The sequence below is a fragment of the Ochlerotatus camptorhynchus genome, unplaced genomic scaffold (genome assembly GCF_037179485.1).
Source record: "Ochlerotatus camptorhynchus isolate MF236.1 unplaced genomic scaffold, CSIRO-AGI_Acam_v1.1 ptg000370l, whole genome shotgun sequence".
Taxonomy (NCBI): domain Eukaryota; kingdom Metazoa; phylum Arthropoda; class Insecta; order Diptera; family Culicidae; genus Ochlerotatus; species Ochlerotatus camptorhynchus.
In genome coordinates, this window is record NW_027040858.1 from 2820629 (window position 1) to 2847861 (window position 27233).

The 27233-nt window shown below is 40.1% G+C and overlaps 2 protein-coding genes across 3 annotated transcripts in view; both read right to left on the minus strand.

Annotated features, from left to right (window-relative positions):
- LOC135710079 (mucin-2) overlaps positions 1 to 25488 on the minus strand; it is a 189038-nt gene extending 163550 nt beyond the window's left edge. For both annotated transcript variants that reach the window (XM_065232549.1, XM_065232548.1), the window contains exon 1: positions 24221 to 25488. The gene's annotated coding sequence lies outside the window, so the exon portion shown is untranslated. The remainder of the gene's footprint in view (positions 1 to 24220) is intronic.
- On the minus strand, positions 9208 to 10917 carry LOC135709993 (uncharacterized). The gene is made up of 2 exons (XM_065232450.1): positions 10207 to 10917; positions 9208 to 10151 (listed from the first exon to the last, which is right to left on the minus strand). The coding sequence occupies exons 1-2, from the start codon at positions 10865 to 10867 to the stop codon at positions 9922 to 9924; spliced, it is 891 nt and encodes a 296-aa protein (XP_065088522.1). The 5' UTR covers positions 10868 to 10917; the 3' UTR covers positions 9208 to 9921.
- Positions 25489 to 27233: the final 1745 nt, after the last annotated feature.

The following is a 27233-nucleotide window of genomic DNA, read 5'->3' on the forward strand; positions in this document are numbered from 1 at the left end:
GAAATGGTTATCACAATAGAGGGGACCTTTTCCTTCTTGGCATTAAGGCGGGATAGTTTAGTGGAGTTTTTCCTGGATGATGGATCATTCTCGTATCAAATTGATTGCTCAAATAAATTTCATCAGAAGGAGGATGAAGAGATTGCTCTTTTCATTTTCGGCGGTAGTAAAACGTTTCTCCAAATCGATTTCCAAGTAGATTACTATAAGAATTCGAAGTATCTAAGAGGAATTTCAAAATCGATAACCAAGCAAGATTACCCAAGGGGGACGAAAGTAATCCGCTTTACATTTCATATAACGGATTTCTATAAAATTTGCTTCAAAATTTCGATTTTTTTAAGATAAATTCGAGTCGTAATGAATAATAACAAGCACCTGCCGATATTATCCGATTTCATACACTATTCATCGATAATCTTGGATGTGTTAGAATTATCATAATGCTCGATGCTGATGTTGTTTTTCGTGTGTTTTGTGATGTGAACTGTCACTTTCTTGAGCACCTGCTTTTGTGATTGTTGCATGTTCACCGGAGATTGGGGAAGTTTGTTGAGGTAGTGATGGAAATCAGTAATGCCGTTTTGTAGATATCAGAGAATTCCCAGTCGTGACATATGCATTTCCGCACTTCCTTCAATGTATGTAATGCGCTATACTATCACCTCAAAATTTCAAGAGCACAGCTGCCACAATATATACAACAATGAAACTGGAAATTCACATTTGATGCAGCAAACAGAGAGTTCCAATTTCATGAGTGATGTCACAACTGTGTCCGAAATTTGTGCTCTATAACACTTGAAGTGATAGGGTATCTCAGCCATCATCAGGCAATTTGTGGACTTTACAAGGAATCACCATAAATGATGTTTGAACAGATTTATCAACCAACAATACTAAACGGTGACTCAGTAAACTTGTAATGACCTTATCATGCAAACTGAAGCACTCCTACGCAAACCAATTCCACCATCGGATAGGAGAGAATTTTCCCTAGCCGACGGTGTTGTTGATTTGGCAAGGCGAGAAAAGAGCATTACAAGATTTGATTACAAAAGCTGATCCGCCTTTTTGAATTGTTGGTTGAGATTTCACAACGTTCCTTTCTTATAAACAAACGGTCGTGATACTTATAGAGATGTGACCGATATGAGAGATGTGACCATAAAATGGATTTCTCCGACTATAAATCAATAAATCAAACTTTAGAGTAATTTTTGGCAAAATTTGAATAAATCTGGGACTTTCGTCCCCCTCGGTTTCATTCACTTTTTTCGGTAACAGTGACTATAGACAGTCAAGTTATAGACCGGCCAACGTGAGTTGACGTATCCAAACAAAACGTCAAATCGTATGAAAACGATTTGAATGCATCGCACGTGTAATTTGATTAAAGCTTTAAGACAGTGTAACCAAATAAATTTTGAAATTTACCCTTGATTACAAAAGCCTGTAAATATCTGTTAAAAAAACCAAAAAGTCTGTAAATGTCTTTAACGAAAAAAAAAATCTTCTTCTTCTTCTTTCTCGCATTTCAAGCTTATTGCGTATGGCATATTAGCTTATTGCGTGCTCTCAACATAGTGTTCTAGATGCACTTCCACAGTTATTAATTGAGAGCTTTCGATGCCTGTACCATTTTTGCATTGGTATAATTGTGTGGCAAGTCCAATCATACTTCTATGCCCAGGGAAGTCAAGAAATTTTCCAACCCGAAAAATTCCTAGACCAGACCGGGAATCGAATCCAGCCACCTCCAACATGGTCTTGCTTTGTAGCTGTGCCTTTACCGACTGAGCTAAGGGAGGTCCCAAAATGTCTGTGAAAAAATAAAAGTCTGTAAATTCACAGACATGTCTGTAAATCTGGCATCTCTGGGTAGCAGTCTGCCTGATATCTTATAGTGGGTTGATCCCCTGGGCACTCCATCAACTAAACCAATGTCTGTATCTGGCCATTTTACCTTGCAGATACGTTATGTTCGAAAGTTTGGAAGTTGAAACGATCGCATCGTCCATTTGTGGGACATGCAATGCTAGAATTTACTATATTGGAAGCCCTCATTCCACTGGTGGAATCAGTTTGCAACAAATTCAGCTGAATTAGTCAATATCTCTTCGCGCACACAAAGAAATCCATTCAATTGACTACCTCAGCATTGCCCGCAAAATCCGCCAACCTTTCCGCGCATAACATCCTGCGCCGATCGTTATTATTTATTATTGCGGTTCATAGAATCGAACACACAGAGAAATAACATTGTATGGCAACAGCACCAGCAGCACCGCGAAGCTCATTCCGAGGAATTCAGCCGTTTCTCTTACCCGACCACAAGTCTCCAACGTTAAGGTGCACACACCCGTGCAGTCAGCCTTCGGATTTGTTCACTTTTGCGAGCGCGCGCATTCATTCAATCATCACCTTTATAGCTGCTCACCGCAGGTCGTTGGTAGTTTAGGTTTTTCTTTCATTTGTTTGGTGGCTGTGTTTTGAATTACAAAACTTCAACAATCGTACCGCTTGGGCAAAGTGAAGTTCAAAAGCCTTCTCGTTGAGTTCAACCAAGTTTAACGTCCGTCCACCACGTACAACTCCATAGCTATATCTAATCGAGTCTTCTGCGCAGGCAGATAGTAAACTGAAAGTCTAAAAAAAAACGTTTATGGCACTGCAATTATCGGGTATGGAAGAGTTTAGAGGGAGGGCCAGAGAGAGAGAGAGCCAAGAATCAAAATCGTATAAAATAATAAAGATAAAACTTATATGGCCATGAGTAAGAAGTCTGCGAGGGGAGTCGTGGCTCGTGAGAAACGGCGTATGGTGGTTTACTAATCCGACAACTCATCTTTGCATGGGAAAAGAATGGCCAAAGGAAACTCGAGAAATTCTTGAGAAGCAGCTAGATCGTTCAGGAAGGCGATGATGATGATGACTGGCAGAAAAAATTAGCACAAGCTTCCTTCAAACTGCAATTTCAGTTATGGAAAAGGTTACATCTTTTACAACACGCTTGCGCGGGTTTCATCCAATCATTTCGAACCAGCATCCGCCTGCATTTTTCGACCTCGCTCTTTTCTCGAGTGATCTAAATGCCAGCATCGGACAGGAAGTCCAAATCCTTTCATTCGGCTCTCTTGATAGACAATCGTCGACAGTCAAATTAGTTTCCTTCCATTTCAATTAAAATCAATTTCCGTCGGGTCGCAACTGTTAGACAATGGGCATTTCTCCGCTGCTGCTTCGCTTTGATTGAATCGAATTAGTTAGTGCGGGTCGGGAGTCGGGCTTTTACGTAGATTGATTAAAATCCACTCCAATCCAGTTGACGCGAGGTGGGTGAGATGTGTTGCATGCTACGGTGCACATCATACACAACCACCAAACGTGCGCGGGTGATACTCTGCATGCATAGCTAAGCAAAACATGCACCACCATATGAAGAGGATTGGGATGAGTCATCAGCAGAAACTGACGGGCTTCAGCTCATCACCACGGCACAGTGGGGCGAGGTTGGGCAGAATTGAAAAATAAAATCAAGTAGTTCGGATCTTTTGATGTAATGTCGCCCTAAATGCCCCCCGCCCATTATCGATTAGTACCGTCCCAATGACGCGTTCATCTAGATAAAATTAATAAATAGCAGATTTTTAAGCGATGGACCCAATCTTAGATCCATAGGCCAACATTAATGCCATTTCCCCTATATATATATATATATATTTTTATATCAAGTCTGATAAGCTGCACAAATCGGTTCGACGCAACGAAAAGCGTAACATTGAAGTAGGCTATTACCATCTGTAATTAAGTTTGTAAATAAATTATTGCACTAAATATGCGGTATGCGGAATTTTAGATCAAAGCACATTTGGGTTACTTCCTTGGGACAATTCCCGAATTTGACCAATTTGGCCTTGAAACTGATCGAAAGTGATCTTTTACTAGGCCTTTCAGAATGTTGTCCGCGTTTTGTCAGGAGTTGCCCCACTGTGCAAGGGCGACGTGTTAGCGAAAAGCGACCGACCCATTCATTGTTGTGTCTTCTCAGAAAGCCTAACAGCGAGCTTTTCCGCGTCGGAGTTTTAATGTGTCGGTACCGGTACGCCTTAGCGAGTGATGTACCGGAGGGGGAGTTAGATGACTATGGCACGATCAAGTTGCGCGATCATTCTGTGCCGAAATGCGACGAACCAAGAAAAGCGGTAGCGAAGTAGGTAGAGTGGAAATGCCTTGGTTTACCGATTTCCCTGTATGTCATCCGGAGCAGGTAATGTATTCTTCTTCTTGTTGTTGTTGGCTATTACGACGCTATGGCAACTCTACGTCTGCCGTCAAGTTCGCAAAAATACATTTTTATTCCTAGGGTCACAGATTCCTAGCATAACAATTAAGAGCTAGTTGAAAGCCAGATTCAGGATTTAAAAGAAGTTATAGGGTGTTCCAGAAAGTATAAGCATCAGGGTGGGTCAAGTTTGTATGGCGGTTCACAAGCAGTACTGATAGAAATCATTTTTTCTACACTCAACTTAGCTGAAAATGAAGACAACCTTAACAGATAGACCTACTACCAGCGTGAATTTGAATTTTGACATGTCAACATTCTCTTGATCAAGGCAACCTCTGAGTATCGAAGTTAACATTTGTTTTTCGTCATTCGTGGCTGGATGTTGATTATCGCCTCCGTTGTTGTCAATATTAATATTCGTCTTCACCTTGGTGTTTACACACAGATCGATGGAAAATGATTGCCTCATGCTGAATTTATGATAATATGCAGGTTTTAGGCTCTGGGGTCGACAATATTCAAAAAAATCATGTTGCCCAAACTAAATTTGAATATTTTGGTTTTGAGGATCGTTTCTGATTTTGACAGTTTTGGGTTCAAAATCAGCACTGGTGAATATCAACAAACGCGTCTTCATTGATGTATAATGAACTCATTTCTACGTTTCGCTCGTACGTCACAGCGAAGATATTCAAAACGAACGCAATTCATCTACACTGGGTTGAAGCGCTCCGCGCTCCTCCTCCGCGTGTGATGGTAAATGATAAAAACAGACACTGCCTTAAACTGCGAAAGTACACTCGTAACATTATCTACAGAAGTTTTCCTCGAGAGGATAAACTGAATATTTCATTGATCATCCTTCTCGTATCACGATTCTAAGAAATCTAGAATCTTCTTAGCTTTGATGGAAAGATCGAAATATGCTCAGTGCATGAGGAAATGTTCAATTGCACCTGCAATGCATATATATTAGGGTGGTTCAAAATATCGATTTTGCTGCACCCGGCTCAATTGATTTTAAAACAGGTCCCAAAATTTGAGTTTATTTGGATCTGAACTCATACTGCACTGGGCCTTTCAAGTTTATATGGGAAAAGTGACCTTTATGTTCTCAACTTCCTGGCACTTCGCCATAATCATTTACTGAAAAACTTGCTATCTGCTCATATGTGAAATTTTATCAGCTACAACAATTGACGTTTTTTTACTAAACTCGCATCGTTGTCAGTCTGTTTGTATTCGCTCATGATCTACCATCGTCTTTCGCACTCAACACAAATGGTAGAACAACATTCGATCAAATCGAATAGTATCAAATAACTATCATATGGCATTGTGTCATTTCGTTCTAATTCCTCAATTTTGTGTAAATTAAAGCATTTTTGATCAGAAATGTTGTGACTAGAGAGGGTCTAGTATAAGAGAGGAACGGACTGGCTGGTTTTGAGCCAAACGGACTGTCAAAGTAAGAGCCAATCTAACAGCACCTCTCTTGATTGAATTGGCAGTGTTGCCAAAAATCATCTAGCCATAGGTTGCCAAGACAGTTTTTTTTTAATCCGCTCCTCTCTTATAAAAGGAGAGGTTATGACTATAACATCATTGTTTGCTATTTTCAGAATTCACACAAGTACAACATTAGCAGCCCTTATGAGCATGAGCATGATTGACCGCCCACGATTGCTACTCTGTTATTTCCAGATCGGCTGTAATTACCCAGAGAACCAATAGACGATGCTTGGGACTAGCAATCATCTTCAATGTGTAAAAACTGGTGATCTAAAACTAGGAAATACCAGCGCCGGCCGCGCCCGAACACAGGTCAATAGAGGAATGGGTAGAAATGTGTTGACGTGACACTCGCTTTGATGGAAGCCGAGAACACCGCTGCACTTCCACGAGAAATCACTGGGATGTTGGATAAAAAGAATTCGTTTTGGTAAATGATATGCTGAATTGATGTCCTAACGATGCAATATCGCAAAGGAGCTTGGGTTTGGTTCTTCTGCTCAGTAAGCAAAAAGGTTTTCCACTAGGTAAACGAGCTCCTTTTTAATCATTGAGTAGCTGTTATTACCAAGTAGTCATATTAATAAATAAAACGATTAGCGAATCTTTAATGTGGATGGACCTGAGATTAGACTCATAATGTTCTGCTCAGTAAGCAAAAATGGTCGCTCTTAGGCCACCGAGCCCCTCATATCACATCATAGCGATACTCGAATTGTTTTAACCACTCCAACCCGGCACCGACGACGACAGCAATTTTCGCAAAATACACGATAAACAAGCGATTTGACCATAAATCTCTTTCATATGAAAAGACCTGGGACTGCGTACTTCTTCTCAGTAAGCCACTGCAACCGATGATCTTTCAAATCCTAAGGCTAAAAGCTACGAAAAAGCACTTAGGCCTTCATTAAGTTCCACTTTCACGCGACGTTCAATGTTTCGATTTACTCTGTACGCATTGTTCAGGATATCGTGCCTCTTACATCATAACAAGCTATGACCAACGTTACTATTCTCTAAGCCCTGATTAAACAAGATATTTAAATGAAATTACGTTCTCTAAAGCAGTCAAAAATGTAACCGAAGCGTTCCACCCGAGATCAATAAGTTAGTTTCTACAAGAGTGGCCAGGGATAAATCGTAATGTCTTTTCCCCACAAGACTATGTTTTTGCACTCGGGTGCAAATTTTTGCCTCAACTCAAGGCGGGAGTAGCCGTCAACAATGCTGATGATGGTACAGCACGCAACAATCACCCTACTGCTTTCTCTCTGAGATGATCACGTTGGTCATGACGAGAGGAACAACACAATAGTTGGGTAAAGAAGAACTGCATTATAACACACCATCGACTGGAAATGCTCTCGCAACGTGGGGCTTTAGGTAGTGATGAAAACGTCGCTAGAACTATTCCACAGCCGCAGTCAGTTTATGAGCAAAAAGAGGGACGCACATTATTGCCTGTGGACTTGGAGACATACTTCAAGTCCCCGCGTACATCGTACGGGTTAGGCAAAAATGTGCGTCTATCTTGAAAAACTGACGCATTAATGGCCCTTCGCTCATTTTCAACTTCTATTCAATTTTCATACTGCCGTACTCTAACGGAACTATCCACCTACCCTCTTCTAAAAGATCATTCTCTAGCTAATAAATCATCACACTAAAGCTTCATGTTAGCATTTCCAACCAACTCTAAAATACATAAATACGTGACGGTCTTCGACGACAATGTCGTATGACAGAGGCTGTCAGATGACATTTTAGTTTGGTACTATACCTTGATAGCTTGTTTGGCAAATGTCAGAAGCAAAGACAGTCGATTATCACAGAAAATGCGCCGACTACGGTGACCGCTTACACCACTGGCTACAACTTTGCTCAAGACCGCTTTTTGATTAAACTTCATGGTAATTAGTTATTAATTGATTTCGAAGCCGATAACTTTCTGATATGATTAATCGATTGCTTTCAGGGCAACACTGCATCTTGCACTTACGACATAGTAGCCTGGTTTGTGTGCCCTATTTTTCGCACCAAGCATACCAAGTCGTCCAAACGGTGATAATCGTGATAGTGTGGAATTATTCGTGAACCTTTAATTTCAGGGATATAGTATCTTTGGAGAAGTTTCTAGGCATGCAAAGCTCCATCTTTTGACGGTACCCGTTGGTTAATTAATCCCCCTAAAAGTGAGGCTCAAAAATGAGTTGTTTGAAAAGTGGAGATAGAGGGTTTGTGTCTTTGGAAAGTTGCAGTAGATGAAAACACAAACAACTTTGCTCAAGACATTATCCCTCTATCTATCCATACAATAGAGATATGAAGCGTTATTTACGGACGATGTCTAAAAATCTGTTTTTTGACCATAGCTTTTTCTACGTTATTTTTATATGTCTGTGATGTTCTAATGAGCTATTTATCATGTAAAAATACACGTTTTCGTGGAGTACAAACATCCGCTATTCTCCTTATCTTCGTAGGTATTGTAATTTTTTTTATTCTAATTGGCACTTCTTTGAATTTCAATCAATCAATTCAGTTTCAAAACGCAACAGACAACTTTCGGTGGCAGATTCTGACAGCGGTGGGTAATAAGCAAAAAGGCTTATTAACAAGACGATCCGTGGGGGGCTACGTGCGGTGAATTGACAGAATATCTAACAACATAATGAAATTCTCGAATAATTGCACACGATCATGTTTTTTACCGTTTGGACCACTGTGCAATCATAGAGGTAACTCTAAGACTAGTAGGTCCCGAAGAAACGTGCTCAACTTTTTGTCTCAGCTCTGGTACTCACTTCGGTCTCAAGCTAATCCATGCACCCCTCGAAACATAGGAAAATCCACTAACCCCTCATTTTATTTGTCAAACTTTCGAATCAAAACAAACATAGTGTAGTACTAGAATTTTGACTAGAATGGGATACGTTAATCGATTTCCTTGGGAACAATAGGCTAGTCAAGTAGTGAGCCAATTTAAAATCGTTAGTTTCCACCGGTTGGTGCAATGTTGCCTGCTGAGCATATTTTGGACCACGTCAGAATTAATTAATAACTAATTATCCTGAAGTTCAATCCAAATGCGGTCTTCACTAATGAAAAATTACCATAAACGAACGATAACCCAAATAATAGAACTATTTCATGGATGCTACCCCGAACATGTCGTTAAGCAAAATAACCATAGCAATTTATTAGGTTTGAGCTAAGTTGATGCTGAGAAAATTTCACATTAGTACAGATAGCAAACTTTTCCGCAGAGCATTATAGCGAAGGGCTAGAACGATTAGAACAAAAAGTTTAATGAGCTCGATTAAGTTTGGTGGATCAAAATCTATATTTTAGAACCACCCTTCTTGGCCCTGGTTTGTTACACAACACCACAGACAAACAGAACACATTTAATATGTCTCTAAAACACTACCGCCATCTGTTGAGTGCACAGTGACCGTTAAATGCGTCCTCGATGAACAACTTGCGAATGTTACGTCTGTTTGCCTGTGACAACACTATGATTATCGCCCATCACCTAGCCAGGAAGTACTCGCATACTTACCGTCCAGGTATTTTGTCTCATCAGAAAAAGCATTTACCTAATTGTTCTCGCTTTCTTCCACACACCGTTGCTTGTTCGTTCAACTCTCGCAGGTTGACTCACCCATCCACTCACCACTTCCCGTTTACAAATAAACATTCCTTGCGCAAGTCTACCTGCAGTTTTTTTTTTTTTTTCCAGCGCTCGTCTATGTGACAGAGAAGTCAATCAAATGCTCCGTTATAGGGTTGATCAACTCCACCCAACGAGCCACGATCGGCGGGGAAGGTGGACACAAAGAAGATGAACAAAAACAGCGAAATTTGCATTTCCGGCTATACGATGTGCTCGTGTCGTATTAGCAGCTGTTCAGCAGCAGGGCCAATTTCCACGATGCTTTTGTGTCTGATTCTTTCTTTCCCCGGGAAACGAGACAAGAAGATAATGGAGGATTTTTTTCCTATTTGTTTTAATTTATTGACGCCTAGAAAAAGGTGTAGCTTCTGAGCTTCTTTTTTTTTTATTGATGCGGATGACTCTGAACTATCGGCTTGGAAAGGTGATTGAACTGTGCGCTTTACTCGGTAGACGTCTCCACGCTTTCGATGCCGTCGTTTTCCAGCTCGTTCGAGAACCACTCAGTGACGGGACTCAAGTTGACGTTGAAGAACGATTCGTGATCTCCCGGTTGGCAGAGGGTTCCAGGGGTGGACGGTTCAATTTTGTTGGAGATCCCCAAAAGGGTCCACCCTTCGGGGCGTTTAAAATAAAGCGGAGTTCCCCGAGCCGTCGAGTGGTATTTGGTATCTTTAAGAAAAGGTTTCATTATTCCCCTGAAAATCCAATACACGACCGATCCTACCTTTGGTTTTAAGTTTGATATTCTTATCGCTGATCGCTTTCGCCTTAACGGACAGCGTCGGTCCGTAGCACACGACTTCCTTCTCCAGTTGCAGTTTAACGATCTCAAATCCACCCAGTCGATGCCGATGGCTCTGTTGTAGCACGTAAACCGACTTTCCGTAGATCTTATCGAAATTTTCCTCTCCATCCGTCATGCAGATGGGCATCCCCTCCCATTCGTCGTACACTTTCAGTCGAATCAAAGCCAAATCCAGTTCCTCGTTCAACACTACATTCTCCACGTGGAATCTCCGGGATTTGTCGGTATTTTGCTGCAGAGCCACCAGCCCGACGTGGACTATCATCCCCGTCACCTTCAACAAACTGCCACTGCCGTCCTTCAAACAGTTCGCCGCCGTCAGGACCCATCCTTCCCGATCCAGCAGAGACCCCTCGCAAACCTTGTCCGGAGGGTTGAGCTTCGAGCCCTTCCACCAGTAGACACCCACGTGCCAAGGCCACTCGCCCGGTTCGATCTGTTCACCGTCCACCACGGAGTCGTTCTGCGTTTGCCGAATTCCACACACGCACTGACCGTCGACCAACCGTAGCCATAGTCCACCGCAAGTCACGGTAAACAGAACCGTGAACCCCACCCGACAGCGCCCGACAGCGACCATGTTGGATAACTATGACTACGGCAACTAAACTAAAGACAACAGATGTGACTAGCTTTTATAGACCGGAATCGTTTCTTCTTCACCCGACGCAGCAGCAGCGACGATTTGAATCAATTTGTACCAATTTGAATGAGGCGGTCGTAGTGTCCGACTCCGAGGAGATGTTTGTGCAAATATCTTCTTTTTTTTGCGACCGATTGTAGAGTGGTTTGGGTGCTGCTAAATTACTACGATTGTAGAAATTGAGTACAAAGACAATGGCGATGACACGGCAGCAATTGTGGAGCAAATCTAGACCGGCTAAGAATAGGTCCAGTAAATTGAGGATGTGCTTATGTCCCGGTGTCTCGCTTAGGGAATCTGGTCTAATGGTATGCAAATTGGGGATGGGTTTGATAATCAGGAAGGTCCTACTGATGAATGGAGTAATTTGCAAATCTTGAGATTCATTGTTCTAGCTATAGATACCAAGGAGTCTGGGCAATACATGAGATGAGCTATCGGTTAGTTCAACATGGTACTGAATATTCATGATAGGTGATTTTACACGTTATTACAAAACCTTAGTATTGGGATCCACGTTGTTGAATTGCAACTAGATTATTTTATTTAAATGCGGCAATGTGGGGACGGCCTCGGAACAGTCACGCCAAAGTCACGAGTTCAAATCACATCCCCGGACAAGCCACGAGCTACCCAGTAGTGTTAAAATGACTATACAAAAAATGCGTCAAAGTGACAGTTAGCAACGCACATATATAATAATAATTTTGTATCGTGTAATTTTCCTAACTAAATCAGATGAAATCGAAGGGCTTGTCAAACTAAAATTCGGGTTAACGAATTAAATTGGACCTATGATGTCAAATTAAGTGGTTCAAAAAGAAAATTTCACCGAATCAAGCAAAAAGTGTATAGAATCACAGTAGGCATTGGTTGTCAAGATAAGTTCATTTGTTTACATCATGGCCGGAGCAAGCACGTCGCGATTCGATCCTGCACGCTTGAAACAAAAATCCCAGTCTGTACGCTCCTGGAAGTTTTCGATCAAATTCCTGGGCAGAAATTGTATACCTTTGATGACCGAAAGAGTGCCCCGGAAGAATGTAAAATCAAAAATAAGTCGAAATTCTTCAAAAAGTAATCCATAGTGGTGGGCTGAAAAGCAAAACTTTCGTTACTTATGGGACTACTGTCTTTTCTGCGCCGTCGTATTCGCCGTCGTATTCGCCATCGTAGTCACTGTCGTAATCGCCGTCTTAGTCGCCGTAGGCAGAACCGTTAGTATATTTAAAATTAACCATCAACCGCTGAAACAAAATGAATTATCGCGTATTTCTGTTGTTCATTACATACCAAGTGAAATTCGAGAACGTAATTTCATTTGAATAGCTTGTTTAACCAGGGCTTAAAGAATCGTCACGTCGGTCATAGCTTGTTATGATTGCCTGAACCATGCGTAAAAAGAAAATCGAAACATTGAACGTCGCGCGAAAGTGGAACTTAATGAAGGCCTAAGTACTCTTTCGTAGCTTTTAGTTTTAGGATTTGAAAGATCGTCGGTTGCAGTGGCTTGCTTACCGATCAGAAAAACGCGGTTCCAGGTCCTTTCATATTAAAAATGTATGGTAAGATTTCGTTGTCGTCGGTGCCGGGTTTGAATAGTTAAAACAACTTGAGTAACGGTATAATGTGATATGAGGGACTCGGTGGCCTTAGAGCAACCGTTTTTGCTTATTGAGCTGAACATCATGAGTCTAATCTCAAGCCCATCCACATTCAAGATTCGTCAATCGTTTTATTTGTTAATATGACTACATGGTAATAACAGCAACCATCTGAATGATTAAAAAGGAGCTCATCTGCCTAGTGGCAAACGTTTTTGCTTACTGAGCAGAAGATCGTGGGTTCAATCCCAAGCTCCTTCGCGTTATATGATCGTAGGACATCAATTCAGCTTATCGTTTACCAAAACGAACTCTGCTGCAAACCCAACCCTATTACCCAATATCCCAGTGATTCCTCGTGGAAGTGCAGAGGTGTTCTCGGCTTCCATCAAAGCGAGTGTCACGTCAACACATTCCTACCCCTTCCTTTCTTGACCTGTGTTCGGGCGCGGCCGTCTCTGGTATTGTCTAGTTTGAGATCACCAGTTTTTACACATTGAGGATGATTGCTAGTCCCAAGCATCGTCTATTGGTTCTCTGTGTAATTACAGCTGGTCTGGCAATAACAGAGCAATAACATGGCTCATGCTCATGCTATGGGACTACTGTTTTTTTCTGGAGCAGCATGAGCTGGATTGTCTATTCTGGCCGGACTTGGTAAGCTGCCACTACGCAAATTCCACCAAATAGTTGTACAGCAAAAATGGCGTCACAGTGGTTCCCAAGGAGATGAAACCACCCAATTATCCGGAGCTAAAGTTCGGTCAAAAGATGATGGATCGTGTACGAAGAAAAGTTCAAGCAATGGCCTATGGTAAGAAGGAAGACTGAACAATGGTCTTACAATAAGCATAACACTTACTAAAGTATAGCTTTTACATTGAACTAAAGGGTGTATTCGATAGAAATGGCACACCGAAAATCTTCTGTAACTATTGAACCGTATTAGTAAAACACCTGAAAATTTGAGTAAATCTTATTCATAGTGTAAGTTTCATTTATTCATACAGTAGTTCCAGTTATCCAAAATCCAGAGGCCATCCATGGATCGCTAAAAGGCTTGGAATTGCAAATACAACTGTGGCTCGTGTGATAAGAACCTTCAAGAGGCGCCTGAGCTCCCGAAGGAAGAAAGGGAATGGTCGTAAAAGTGGTCCAATGGACAGTAAAATGGCCAGGAAAGTCGTGCAACAGTTCAAGAACCGTCCAAACATGTCAATTCGAGATGTCGCTAAAAAGTGTCAGTCGGTTTGTGTTTACAAGGTACAACAAGCCCCAAAGTTGCTAACCAAATCGTGTTGCATCGTGATCAGTCTTGAAAACTGTCACTGTAGAAGTCACGAAATGACTGATCATAGTCACCCTTTTTATTTTATCACTCTCTAATCTGACGCTAACTTAAGCAACGTACCAGTTGCTTTTGACAGTTGACAATGAAAGTCGGTCACTCACCACTCCACTCAATTAGTTCTTCATAGTGAGTGTCATTACAGCAGCAATTTTTCTATCAATCAGTATTGTTGACATTCGTTTACCTATCATTGATGATAATCGTGACATTTATTTTTCCAATAGTAGCTTCCGGTTCTAGCGCACAGTTTTTGTGGCCTTCCCACGAAGAAACTGAAGAAAAAAGTATATTTCATTGATTAATATCACCTGAAGGATTCTGCTTTCTCAACGGTTGTTAGAAAAAGTTATCGTTAAATGGGATGTCTTTGATCGCAGGGGAGACTTTGATCAGGTCGTGCAGTGTTGAACTGCTCATGCATCAACATTATCCCTATCCATTATCCATTATCCAATCTATCATTGGATATTATCCCTATCCCTATTCGGATAATTTCGAAGCCTTGTTCGTTTTTGTGTCGATAAATCTGGAGAACTTTGGGATTTGGACGTATTTGATTTTGTAACCAAACACGCGAATCACCAATTTCAAATAAAAGCTCGATCTCGCAAGGAATTAATACGAAATGATATAGGAATCATTCATCTGCCTGATTGTGGTGTATGCTTTCGAGGTAGAGATTTTATTTGCGGGAAATCGGTGATTGATGTTGTGGTGGATATAGTTGGTGTGAATAAAAATATTAAAATAAATATATAAAAACTTGAGAGTTGAGTCAAGTAATGATACACTCCATTTGAGTTCAACTAAATTAGCGTGAAGCATGACAGATGTGAGGGGAAATACTGGCAAAGCAAGCAGTGCTGGATAAACGAGGAGAAAATTTGGAGGGTATAGATATGAGCTATGTAAGCTCGTTGACGACATTCTTGTAACTAACTTTAGCAGCGAAGGACATCAGCAGCAGCAGCAGTAGCAGGAGCAGAAGCAGCAGCAGCAGAAGCAGCAGCAGTAACAACATCAGCAGCAGCAGTAATGGAAGCGGAGCAGCATCACTGATTTGTGAAGCTGTTGTACCTGATTAAAGGGATGCTGTTTGTTCAGACATGGCTGAGGCTGGAAACCTCGGTCAGGTCACGACAGATGTGTTTTGTTACAAATCTCAAAGTTATCCAGATTTGTTAATACAAAAACGAAGCTCACGATCATCAAAACAGCAACAATCATTACTCGTTGTCTGTGTCACACACAGTTTTGACGTCTTATCATCTAGTCACTCAGTCGACACTTAGGTTCCGAATGTCAGATATGAACGTCACTCTTTCGAAGGATTGTCAGATAGCTCAACAAGTCAGTGTGGTGTGGTGAGTGTCATCGGTGAGATTCGTTTAATTATGCTTTGGTCTTTTCCTTTGGCTACGTACGCTCTCGTGACAATCGTGAGATTTTGCAACTCTGATCGTGGTATGGATGACGAAACTTACGTCAAGGCCGGCTTTCGTCAACTTCCTGGGTAAGAATATTTCGTTGCCAACTCTAAGTTCCATGTTCCGGAGGTTGTTCGAAAGAAGAAATTATCGAAATTTTCAAAGAAGTTCCTGATCTGGCAGGCGATTTGTGGATGTGGTGAAATAAGCACCTCCTTCATCACTTCCGCAACAATCAACGGTGCGATTTACACGGAAGAGTGCCTTAAGAGGCGTCTCTTGCCATTCATAAGGAAGCACAAAAAATCAACTCTGTTTTGGCCTGATGTAGCATCCTGCCACTACGCTCGAAACGTGTTGGAGTGGTACCAACAATCAATACGAAACTATAGTTTTTAAATTGGCTCACTACTTGACTAGCCTATTGGTCCCAAGCAAATCGATTAACGTACCCCATTCTAGTCGAAATTCCAGTACTACACTATGTTTGTTTTGATTCGCTATGAAAGTTTGACAGGTAAAAAGAGGGGTTCGTGGATTTTCCTATGTTTCGAGGGGTGCATCGATTAGCTTGGGACCGAAGAGAGTACCAGAGCTGAGCCAAAAAGTTGAGCACGTTTCTTCGGCACCTTCTGGTCTTAGAGGTACCTCTATGGTGGTACCGAGCCAACGGAGTCCATTTTGTGCCAACTGATATGAACAAGAAGTCCAGCCTAGTTTCCTAAGAGCGAATAACAAAAATTGTTTTTGAACTGATTCTATATGACAATATTCGAGAGTTGATCTAACGTAAGCTACATAAAGTATTTCAATGGTATATGGGTCCTTAAAATGATAACTAAATTTTTTAGTTAATCCTAGCTTATTATATGCTTTGTGGATTGTAGTATTCAAATGATCTGCAAAAATCAACTTTGAGTTAAGAATTACTTATAAGTCCCTAATTTTGCTACATCTTTCAACTAACTGATTTTCTTAAGTACAGGTAGGGTATGTTTTCGGGTATTAAATATGATACTGCACTTTTCTACATTAATATCAAGCAGACTTTTAGCACACCAACTGTAGAAGACATTAATTTCATCCTGAAAATGTTGCATATTACAGTTGCACATTGAGGTAGTTCAACACAAGCTTTACATCGTCTGCGAATATAATAAATAATAAAGGTCCTAAATGTGGATCTCCCGAGATGACATTAACTGGTGTAGAGTGTCGAGTATTAGTACAATACACTGAAGAAGTCTGCACATTGTAGACGGAATACGCGTCCCAAGTAACCAAAAGTTCTGATAAAAGGCTAAAGGGCGAACACGAAATTATTGCGACACATTCAACAGGGCATAACTTTTTTACCATTGGGTAAAATTCAACCAAATTTTGCACACTTTCTCATTGATGTGTATTGTGTACATGCTGTCAAACTCGAAGCCGTGTTTTTCGATTCAACGAAAATGGAGGTGAACCAACGCGAGTTGAGAGAACAAATTCTTTCCAAACACCTGGAATTTCCTGACCTGTCGCACCGGCAGTTGGGAAAAATGTTGAACATTCACCATTCAACCGTCTCCAGAGTGTTGAAGCGGTTCCAGGAGCGGTTGACGTTGGACCACGGCAAAGGAGCTGGAAGAAAACCGAAACCGGAGAACAAAAAGACGGAGGGAAAGGTGAAGCGGATGATTAAAGCAAATCTCAACGTCTCAAGCCGTGATTTGGCTAAAAAGATCGGCATGTCGCAGAGCTACGTCCAGAATGCAAAGAAGAGAGCTGGACTACATACATACAAGGTACAGAACTTCCCAAACCGCGATGAGCGGCAACAATCGACGGCTAAAACTCAGGCACGGAAGCTCTACGAGAAGATGCCGACAAAATATGGCTGCTGTGTGATGGACGACGAAACGTATATAAAAGCCGATTTTAAGCAAATTCCGGGGTTGGAGTTTTTCACCGGCAAGAGCAAGTTCGATGTGGACGACAAATTTAAGAAGAAGAAAATGTCGAAGTTCACCTCCAAATATCTCATTTGGCAGGCCATCTGCTCTTGCGAACTGAGGAGTGAGCCTTTCGTGACAAAGGGCACAGTAAATGGCGAGATCTACAAATCTGAGTGCCTCGAGAAGCGCCTTTTGCCGTTCTTGCAGCAGCACGACGAAGCTCCGCTTTTTTGGCCAGATTTGGCATCATGCCACTATTCTAAAAGTGTCCTGGAGTGGTATGAGGCCAATTCTGTCCATTTTGTTCCAAAGGACATGAATCCGCCAAACTGTCCGGAGCTGCGCCCGGTGGAGCAGTACTGGGCAAAAATGAAGCGGGAACTTCGGAAGAGCAAGAAGACAGTCAAAGACGAGAAGGACATGTTAAGAAAATGGAAAAAAAAACTGAGAAACTGGTACCGGATGACACTGTAAAGACTTTGATGGAGGGCATCAAGCGAAAATGCGTTCAATTTTACACTCAAGGCTCCATCGATTAACTTTTCTTTTGATTTTTGAAGTAAATATATGTATAAAACTACCCTAAAATTTTGGTTTGATTCTAAACATTATAAGAAAATTGGCATGACATTTTCGGTGTCGCAATAATTTCGTGTTCACCCTTTATTTGAGGCTTAAGCAGCTTGGTTGAGGGTGGTTTATAGATTTCTAGGCAGCCTCATTTTTAAGTCGTTATAAGAACTTGAAAGTTTCTGTACCATATTTGAAGAGCATTCTAAGCAGCTTCTGGCGGAAATTTAACGGTACTTTTAGAAAATAAGTTTAAAAAAGGTTTTTGTCCTCTACACCAATTTTATATTTAGTTTTCACTTTTATGAAAGTTAATTCTAAAGTCAGGTCTTTATAAAACTTGAAGAAACGTGTATTGATTTATAAGCATTAGTAGCAGTATTAGATTTGTTTGAAGAATTAAACCCACTCCTCTGACGTGAGAGCTCAGCACAAACCGCTACGCCATCTGAGATATATTAAAGTGAGCTGTTGTCCCGCTTTAAGGCTAACTAAAAGTAAATTGGTTCGCACAAAAAGACCTGTAATTCATAATTCAATAAGTTTAAAAAGTTCATTAATAGTTGCTTTATAGTACTTTTATAAAAACTTCATAGTTACAGCATTAGATGGTTACATTTCTCCAGTTCTAACGAAATCTCGAACCTTCCTCTTGATGGAGCCCATCAGCGCCCGCACAGTGCCAATTCCGGGAAAAATCGATCTTATTGGCTGCATACCATTCCAGAACCACCTTGAAATAGTGGCAGCTGACCAAATCGGACCAAAAGATGACTTTGCCCCTATGCTTGCGGATGAACGGCAATACACGCTTTTTCAGGAATTCCTCGATGTAAACTTGGGATGTCATCGTCGAGGATGTGACGAATGGTTCCGTTTTCAGGTCACAAATGCAAATCGCAAACTTGTCGGCAAACACGAACTTGAATCTGCCCGGCACATCCTCACGTTCAGTCCCGATGTAAAACTTTTAACGAGGAAGCTGCTTAAAATCGAGTTTGACGTATGTTTCGTCATCGATCAAAGTGCAGCCCTTGTGTTTCCTCAAAACACGGTCTTTTTGGCCTCGGAATTCTGCATCATGTGCCGGTTTGGATGTACAACTTGTATCCTTCCCTGGCAAGGATGTTCCGCACTGTTTGAAAATTGGCGTTGTACCTTCTGGCCACATCTCGGATCGAAAGACCAGGGTTGGCTTTAACGCACCTCAACACCTTACTGCGCAGCTGACGGTCCCTGGTTCCAGTTTTTTCGAAGGTCTGCTGATTCTTTTCCACACTCAGGGTTTCCTTGTAGGTTTTGAGCACTCGAAAACTGTTGTTTTCGGCATCTTCAGCACTTTAGCCAGCTTGCAACCGGACCACTCCGGATGTTTGTGCACAATATTTTTTCTTCTTTCGAGTTCCATTTGACGTTATTTCTGAAAAAGATCGACTACTTCGATCAAACTTGCACCAGTTGTTCTGTGTAAACAAACCACTGGCAAATATTTTCGATTCCCAACACTAGAGGCGTGCTAGCGGCGCGCGAGGGGTGTACCAATTTACTTTCAGTCAGCCTCTACTGTTAAAGTTATCAGTGCCAGTTGACTGACTTGAATACGAAACACCAGTGCTGCAAAATTTCGATAATTCACGGTGATATTGACAATTCAACTTTGGTCACTCATTTGAGCTAACAGTCATCGTCAAAACAAACCATTTCAATTGTCAATGACAATGCTGTCAGTGACGAAATTTGGTAGGTTTTTTTTAAACTGTATTTCTAATGAACTTGAGCAACACAATTACATGGAGCCGTTAAAGTGAACAAGCATCTACGTCCTGAACTGCGTGGATAACAATTATGTGACACAGAATGCACGAAATTACACTCTTTGTAACCAGGTGAATCTTTGTCATTGACGAAAAAATGAATGACATTTTGCGAAAGATTTTTTTTGGGGATCAAGTCTGTCTTTAGGAGCCTCATAGCTTGGTAAGTAAAGGCACGGTATTACCAAGCCGGAGGCGGCGGGTTCGATTCCCGATCCGGTCGAGGGAATCTTTCGGGTTGGAAATTTTCTTGACTTCCCTGGGCATAGAGTATCATTGTGCTTGCCACACAATATACACATTCATGCATTGGCATCGAAGACTCTCAATTAATAACTAGGGAAGTGCATTTCAGAACACAAAGTTGAGAGCACGCAATAAGAAGAAAAAGTCTGTCAGTGATTATGTGAAAACAATTTTGTCAATATCGCTTGAAAGTCTGTCAATGACAATGACAAATCTCAGCACTGCGGAACACAACACCTTGATGAATTTTAAATTGGTGTTTGTCCGAATGGTATTCCAACACACTTTTGGCGCAGTGGATAGCGTTCGTAAATAGCATGGCATGCCGAATCCAGGAAATTGCTCTTTAATTTTATTTTTTTTTAATTCTTGAATAGAACATTGATGCACTGCATAAATATAAGATATATGATTTATTTGAGCCACTAATCAATGAAGCCGGTTTCATCTTGTTTGGCCTTTTCTGAGGCTGGTTTTGGGTTTCAGGCAATCGTGCAGTTTCTTTGGTGTTTTAAAGCTATTTTTGGGTTTTAAGGTAATTTTGATTTTATGACATCAGTGTTCAATATTGGTGGGTCGTGTGCTAATGGAATATCCTAAAATTACGAACGCGATCGACAAAAGTTTGAGAACCGCTGCTCTAAGGTACTATGTACCTTAACCCTTTCAAGCTCACGTAGTCATATATGACCACGCTCTATGATTAATTGCATACAATCTATAGTAATAGACAGGATGTCGTGCAGGTCTTGGTTGATCCAGTATATCAAAGAGTCAGAACTCCAGGACAATTTGGAGAACTTAGAACATCGTATACGCATGGAATTGAAACGTAAATTATGAGCATAATCTCTATGAACCTGTTTGGAGTTTTTTTCGTAACTACGGGCCTCATTGTTGATCTGGTAGATCATTTGATCTGAACTCCAGCATAATTTGGAGAACTTTGAGCATCTTATATAACTTAAAATAGATTATAAGTTATGCGCAAAAACTCTATGACTATGTTTGAGTAGGTGTAGTCACAGAGGATGTCGTGCAGGCCTTGGTTGATCCAGTATATCTAATAGTCAGAACTCCAGGACAATTTGGAGAACCGAGAACATCTTATACACATGAAATTTAAACGTTAATGTAGTTCATAATCTCTGTGAACCTATTTGAAGATGTTTCGTTACCAAGGGCCTGATTGTTGATCTGGTAGATCATTCGATCTGAGCTCCAGCATAATTTGGAGAGCCTTGAACATCGTATAAGCCTCAAAATAGATTATAAGTGAAGCGCAAAAACTCTATGAACATGTTTGAACAGGGGTTGAAATTGAGGACGCCGTGCAGGCCTTGGTTGATTCAGTAGATCAAATAACCGATCTCCAGGACAATTTGGAGAATTTAGAACATCTTATATAATGGAATTAAAACGTAAATGATGTGCATAATCTATATGAACTTGTTTGGAGATGTTTCGTTACTAAAGGCCTTGTATAAGTGATGGTTGATCTGACTCCAGAATAATTTGGACGTCCTAGAACATCCCAAAAAACAAATCTTCCCGATTATGTTTAAGAATTTGTACTTAAATAACCGTATTCTATCAAAAAGCGTTAGCATTTCCTTAAAATATGCTTTAGAAAAAAATGGGACTGAACGGGTTTAATGATTTAGGCACAAATCTAGGTTAACATTTCAAAAGGTCCTATTTACATTGAACGATTCTCTTCATCGACTTTCTCTTTTGTCAATAACTCAGCTGCATAACCTTTTCCCTGTTGTATTTGACGTTTTGGACGCTAGATAAGAACCTCCTTTATCAAACTATGTGGTAGAATTATCGCGAAATCTGTTTGCATAGCAGTGGTTATGAAAAAGGAAAGTCGATGAACAAAATCGATCAAAGCAGATAGGATCATTTGAAATGTTCATCGAGAAATAATTTATTCTGCCTACATACGGTTTCTGGACCATAGTGCAATCGAACCATAGAATGGTAGCAATAAGATATTTAATACTCTCCAAATCATTCTGGAGCAACGATCGTGAAGTTCCACAGGCTCAATGAAGTCTTGAACAATATCCTGAAAATCTTTATGAATCCATGAAGCACAAGAGAGTCACCTGACAACATGCCCATTGCGATCTTGAAGTCAGACTCAATGCAGATTTTGAACAATATAAAAAATTTCTGAAAATTGTCCAAAACATTCATTGAGTCTGTAGAACTTCAAGATATTAGCTCCAGAATAGTTTGGAGACCATTGAATATCTTAGGCTCTCTTGAGCTCCATGGATTCAATGGTGAGATATTCAATGGTGTTCAGATAGATAAGATATTCAATGGTGTCCAAACTTTTCTGGAGCTAAGATCTTTAAGTTCTTGAGTGTTTTGAACAATGTTCAGAAAATGTGTATGAGTCCATGAAGCTCAACAGGGTCTCTTGACAACACGCACATCATCGAGTGGTATCAATAAGACATTTAATGCTTTCCAAACCATTCTGAACGAAGTTCCACAGACGCAATGATGTCTTGACCGATGTACTGAAAATTTGTATGAGGCCATGAAGCTCAATAAAGCATTTTTTATATCAATAAGATATTTAATGTTTTCCAGACCATTCTGGAGTTCATATCTTGAAGTTCTACAGGCTCAATGAAGTCTTGAATAATATTCTGAAAATATTTTTCTTTAATTAGGCGTTTGGTGATTTCGGTGAAAAAAGTCCCTTCCCTTGCAGTTGTAAACAATAGGGTATTGATATTAAAAAATTAACTTCCATACTTTTGAAAATAAGACATACAATCTTCAGCAAGTTTGAAGCTGAGTTAATTCCAAGCAAGTTTGACGAAGAAACAACTATACTTATTATATAAAAAAATGTCAACAGGTGATTTAAACGAGTTTAAGAAATAACATATCTCTATTTCTTTTTCATAAAATGTAGTTTCAAGTTCGCTAACTTGAAATTTTTGTGAGGATTTACACCGTGCCGAGTAATTAACATTTGAAAAGGGTGCATTCAAGAGATTTAGTATTGCTTTATTCTGCAAACACGTGTATTTTGAAAAGTTCCTATAATTTATAAAGACGACATTCACGAAAAATTTAAAACTAAACTTGAAAACGTTAAGAAATAGAAAAAAATGTTTGTGTCACAAAGTTGCTTGGAATTAACGCAGCTCCTTATTTTCAAAAATTAAAAGATATTCTTTCAATGTCAATTAGTTTGAAGACCACAATATCCAAATTAAGGAACTTTTCAAGCACAAAAACTTCACCAACGACACCAAACGCCTAAATATTAATGCAAAAGTTCCAGGACTACTTGCTAAATTGCCATTCTGGACCACCGAATATTGTAAGTATTTGGTCTTTTTGTACAGAGCAAATTGCCAAAAAGCAGTTAAAATGTTTGTGTGAAAGTAGATTTCAGACAAAAAATGTCGGCCGAGTACAAAGGAGAATATTCGACGTATTACTAAAATAAAAATCCATGGCCTTAAAACATCTATCTTACAACAAGTTTGATTGAACAAAAACTGAAATATGGCCTAGATATAAACAAAGAGTCTTGATTTGCTACATTTTAAAAACTGAGATTATTTGAAAATGAACTGCTGTTGATTTTCCTGATATTTTTTTTTTAAACTCGAGTCGTCCGGGTTTTTCTGGTGATTCCATGGGCTTTGTGCCAATACGTGAATCAATTTTGCTTTGAACTAAAATTCCAGATCCGGTCGTTCTCAAGTTCTGAAAAACCACCAACCTCCCACCCAAATGCTACATCATTTAATGCATGTTCCCCAAGTATTGATTTCTTAGGTGTTGCTTCGAGCTCAAATTTTACGTGAATAATCACTATCCCTCCCTTTCAAAGAGACGAACCAACTAAGGGCTGAAAGTCTCTATAATAAAGGAAAAGAAGAAGAACCCCAATTTATTTGGATTACTTCGATTTCATAATATGCAAAATTTATATATTTTTCAAAACAGTAAAATTACCGTTTCTCTCACTGTTTTCAAGAAACGATTTCCCCGCACCAATTCCCCTATCTTCCAGAATCAACTTAGGGACGTGACTGGTGCAATTTTCATGCATCGTCCACCCGTTCGCAGTTCTTTGTGCTAACGTCAATCACGTTGTACAAATATGATCCATTCAACGACTCAGCTCAATAATTGTTGTTACTCCCTCTCAAAGCAGTCCCACACTAAGTCATGAGCAAATTTTTGGCCGTTTCCAATTCTACACGTCTTTCGAACCGTTCTCCGTCCATACCGCGAACCATAATGACCCAACAACAAAAGAGAAACCGCAACAAATCTCGACTTCCGCGTACTCACCTTAAAATAGCGTAAAGTTCAACCGAAAGTTCTCCTCTAGTAGCAGCTACTCCACGCAAAACAACAAAGTCTAGTCTGCCGAAAAAAACCACACACTGCTTCTACACTGATGGACACGGAAAACACGACCAGCAGCACCTTCTACGTGTATGTAGCTATTCTGTTGGATGTGTTGTTGTTGCCACTATAAAGAAGCGCCTTCACTTTTGGGCTTCTCTGTTTCTTCCCTCGTCGACGACGGACTCAATTTCAAAATTCCTTCACTCCACCAAACCGAGCAAATTTATGAGTTGCGTATGGAAGTTTCGTCTGAATGAGTATAGTACGACCAAACAACAACAACGACGACGACGATGACCGCACTATTGTAATGATTAATCGCGAAAATATTTTATATTTCGGTCACACACTGTTTTGCATTTCCACTCCAACTCGGTTCGTCAATTTTTACGTAAGTTCACACGACATCCGCACAGAACTTCCACGGTACAATGCTCCCTCGTCAACTGCAACGGGTAGTTTGTTTGCACACAACTGATCTCGGGTTCGTCGCTTATCAAGACGATCACCAAAAATGTCCTGAAAGCGATCAGTAGGCCGTCGACGACAAACTGCACTGCACTAGGTCAGCAAGTTTCACTTCCTCATCGAAGTGGTCGTTGTATAATGTTGTGGTAGTTCGGTACCACAAGGTTCCTTGGATCGTGTTGATCAACTAGTTAAGGGATTTCCCTGTCCGATCAGCAGTACAGACCTTTCGGTTTATGTGTCACAATTGCACAATTTCCTACGCCCGAAAATCAGGCTCCACAACACTTCATCAAAACACTGCCCGCACACACACACACCGTTTAGGTTCAACCTTTTTCGCTTCTCTGCCACTCACGCAAACACACAGGTAGCACAGCTCCAGTTTAGGCAGATCTACCTGGTTGATATCTGTTTATTCACTGCGATCCAAGTCTCCGCTCAGACTCACACCACTAATCCACCACTTTGGAGACACTTGTCAACACGCGAATCCCGCTAGAGTGGTATGAGTTCAAGTTCCACCACAGACAACGACAGCACACTGAACGCGACACCCGTTTTCTTCACTTCGTTGTGTGTCCTCCAGCGCTAAATGTTTTCCACACTGCGGTCGCCACGGCAACGGGAACTTCGCGATCTAATAAATACGGTCCGAAAAGTCCGAACGCGCTTCTACCCAAAACACAACCGTTCGCATAGACAGTTCAAACGGGTTTGCCGTTTGCGGGACTTTGAAAGCGTTTAGAGCGCTCTACTGCAGCGCCAAGCTAGCACCCAGCGAAGAGCCCCCTCTTCCGCGTATCTGAACGAATGAATGAATCTCTCTCTCTCTCGCGCGCGATTAACTCTCGATTCCGCGCAAGATTGCATGCATCGAATGAATCGGACGGCAGAGATAGAGAGAATAATTTATTGTTATCACGATAGCTCTCTTGGAATGCGAACTGCATCGGGAGAATCATCGGCCGGGAGTGAAATTAATTCATTCATGTGCTCTTTCTCTCGTTTCAAACGTTCTCCGAGTTTCCGACATTCACCCATGAATTCAGCAACATGTGCTGCAGCGCGCACACTGCATCGGAAATGTAGGAAAATTGGGTTCATTATGATAAACAATAAGCATTTTTTTGATCCGAAAATCGTCCCACCAGCGAATGTTGATGGTAATGGAGCTTTATAAGCTATTATTATGCACTTTTTTTTTCGAAGTGAAGAAATCAAATCAACTGATAAAAGTGTCGGCCGATTTGCATCGGTCAAACAGGCAGATGAAACGTAAGGCGGGTAAGTTACGTTGTCTACTGATACTTAAAGAGAAGTGATGACTTGGGATCCATTTATTGTGTGTTAGTTGAAATCCCACCATTTTGAATCGCGCAATAACATTAAAAATTGCGTTTTGATATTTTTCATCTGATCACAACTCAAAAAAGTCAAATCCAATCGAAATGACATCTGACACAAAGTTGTAGCAAAAATATATAACTCTTCAAGAAAAATGTGCACTTCAAAATATTATAAGTAGTTTTGGGTAAAAAATCAAAAAAAAAATGTTTGAAACTCAAAAAACAAAATATTACCCAAAAAATTAAAAAAAAAACTTTTATCTCCTGAGGCATGGATAAATTTCCTATATCACGTAATATGAGACGTGAAGCAGTCCAATACAAATGACGAATCGGAAAACTCGACTTTGTACTTTTTACCATTGTTTGTTATGAGAAATGATTTAAATTTTTGATAAATTTCGGCCATTTTGGATCTTTCAAAAAAATTAAAATGGCGTCTTTGAAATTTTCAAAAACTTGTAGCACTGAAACAACACTTCTGATCGAAATGAGGTCTTAGACAAAAGTTTATTTTTTTTCTGGGAAAAATATACCAAAACTTCTTTTAGTAATTTAAAATAAAAATTTAAAATATATAATAAACCTAAACATCTCAAACTGTCCATGCACGATTTTTAAAATTTTTTAAATCATGAAAAATCCACACTTTTGAATTTTTTTAAATTATGGACATTTCAAAATTGACAAAACTCGTAGAACAAAAACTTTTGGTCAAATTTTTAAACTTATTGTTTTATCAATTTGTCATGTACTGAAGAAACAATGTTTGAGACATTTTAAATCATTTTCTGTGAAAAAAAAAATACACTATACAAAAAGTTTGTATTCCACGATTTTAGTAAATTTTCAAGCGCCCATGGTTTTTAACATTTCAAAAGTTTGTATTTTTATGAACCTATTTTTTTTTCAAACCTAATTTAAATTACTAAAACATTTGTGTATGTATTTTTCCCAGAAAAACATTGTTTTTCTCTAAATCTACGAGCTACAATTTATTAAAAAATTACAAAAACACCATTTTGAAAAAAAATTGCATGATCCAAAATGGTCGATTTTTTTTTAAACGTGAATGATTGCCCATAACGCGCAGTTATTGTGTAAAGTTTCATGCAAATCGGAGTTTTTTTTTCGAT

What these genes read in the sequence shown, in the direction of transcription:
- LOC135709993 (XM_065232450.1), bottom strand. Translation starts at nt 10,867, where the DNA reads ATGGTCGCTGTCGGGCGCTGTCGGGTGGGGTTCACGGTTCTGTTTACC. An exon ending in TATCAAACTTAAAACCAAAG is followed by an intron (nt 10,152 to 10,206) that starts GTAGGATCGGTC and finishes CTTTTCTTAAAG; the next exon opens with ATACCAAATACCACTCGACG.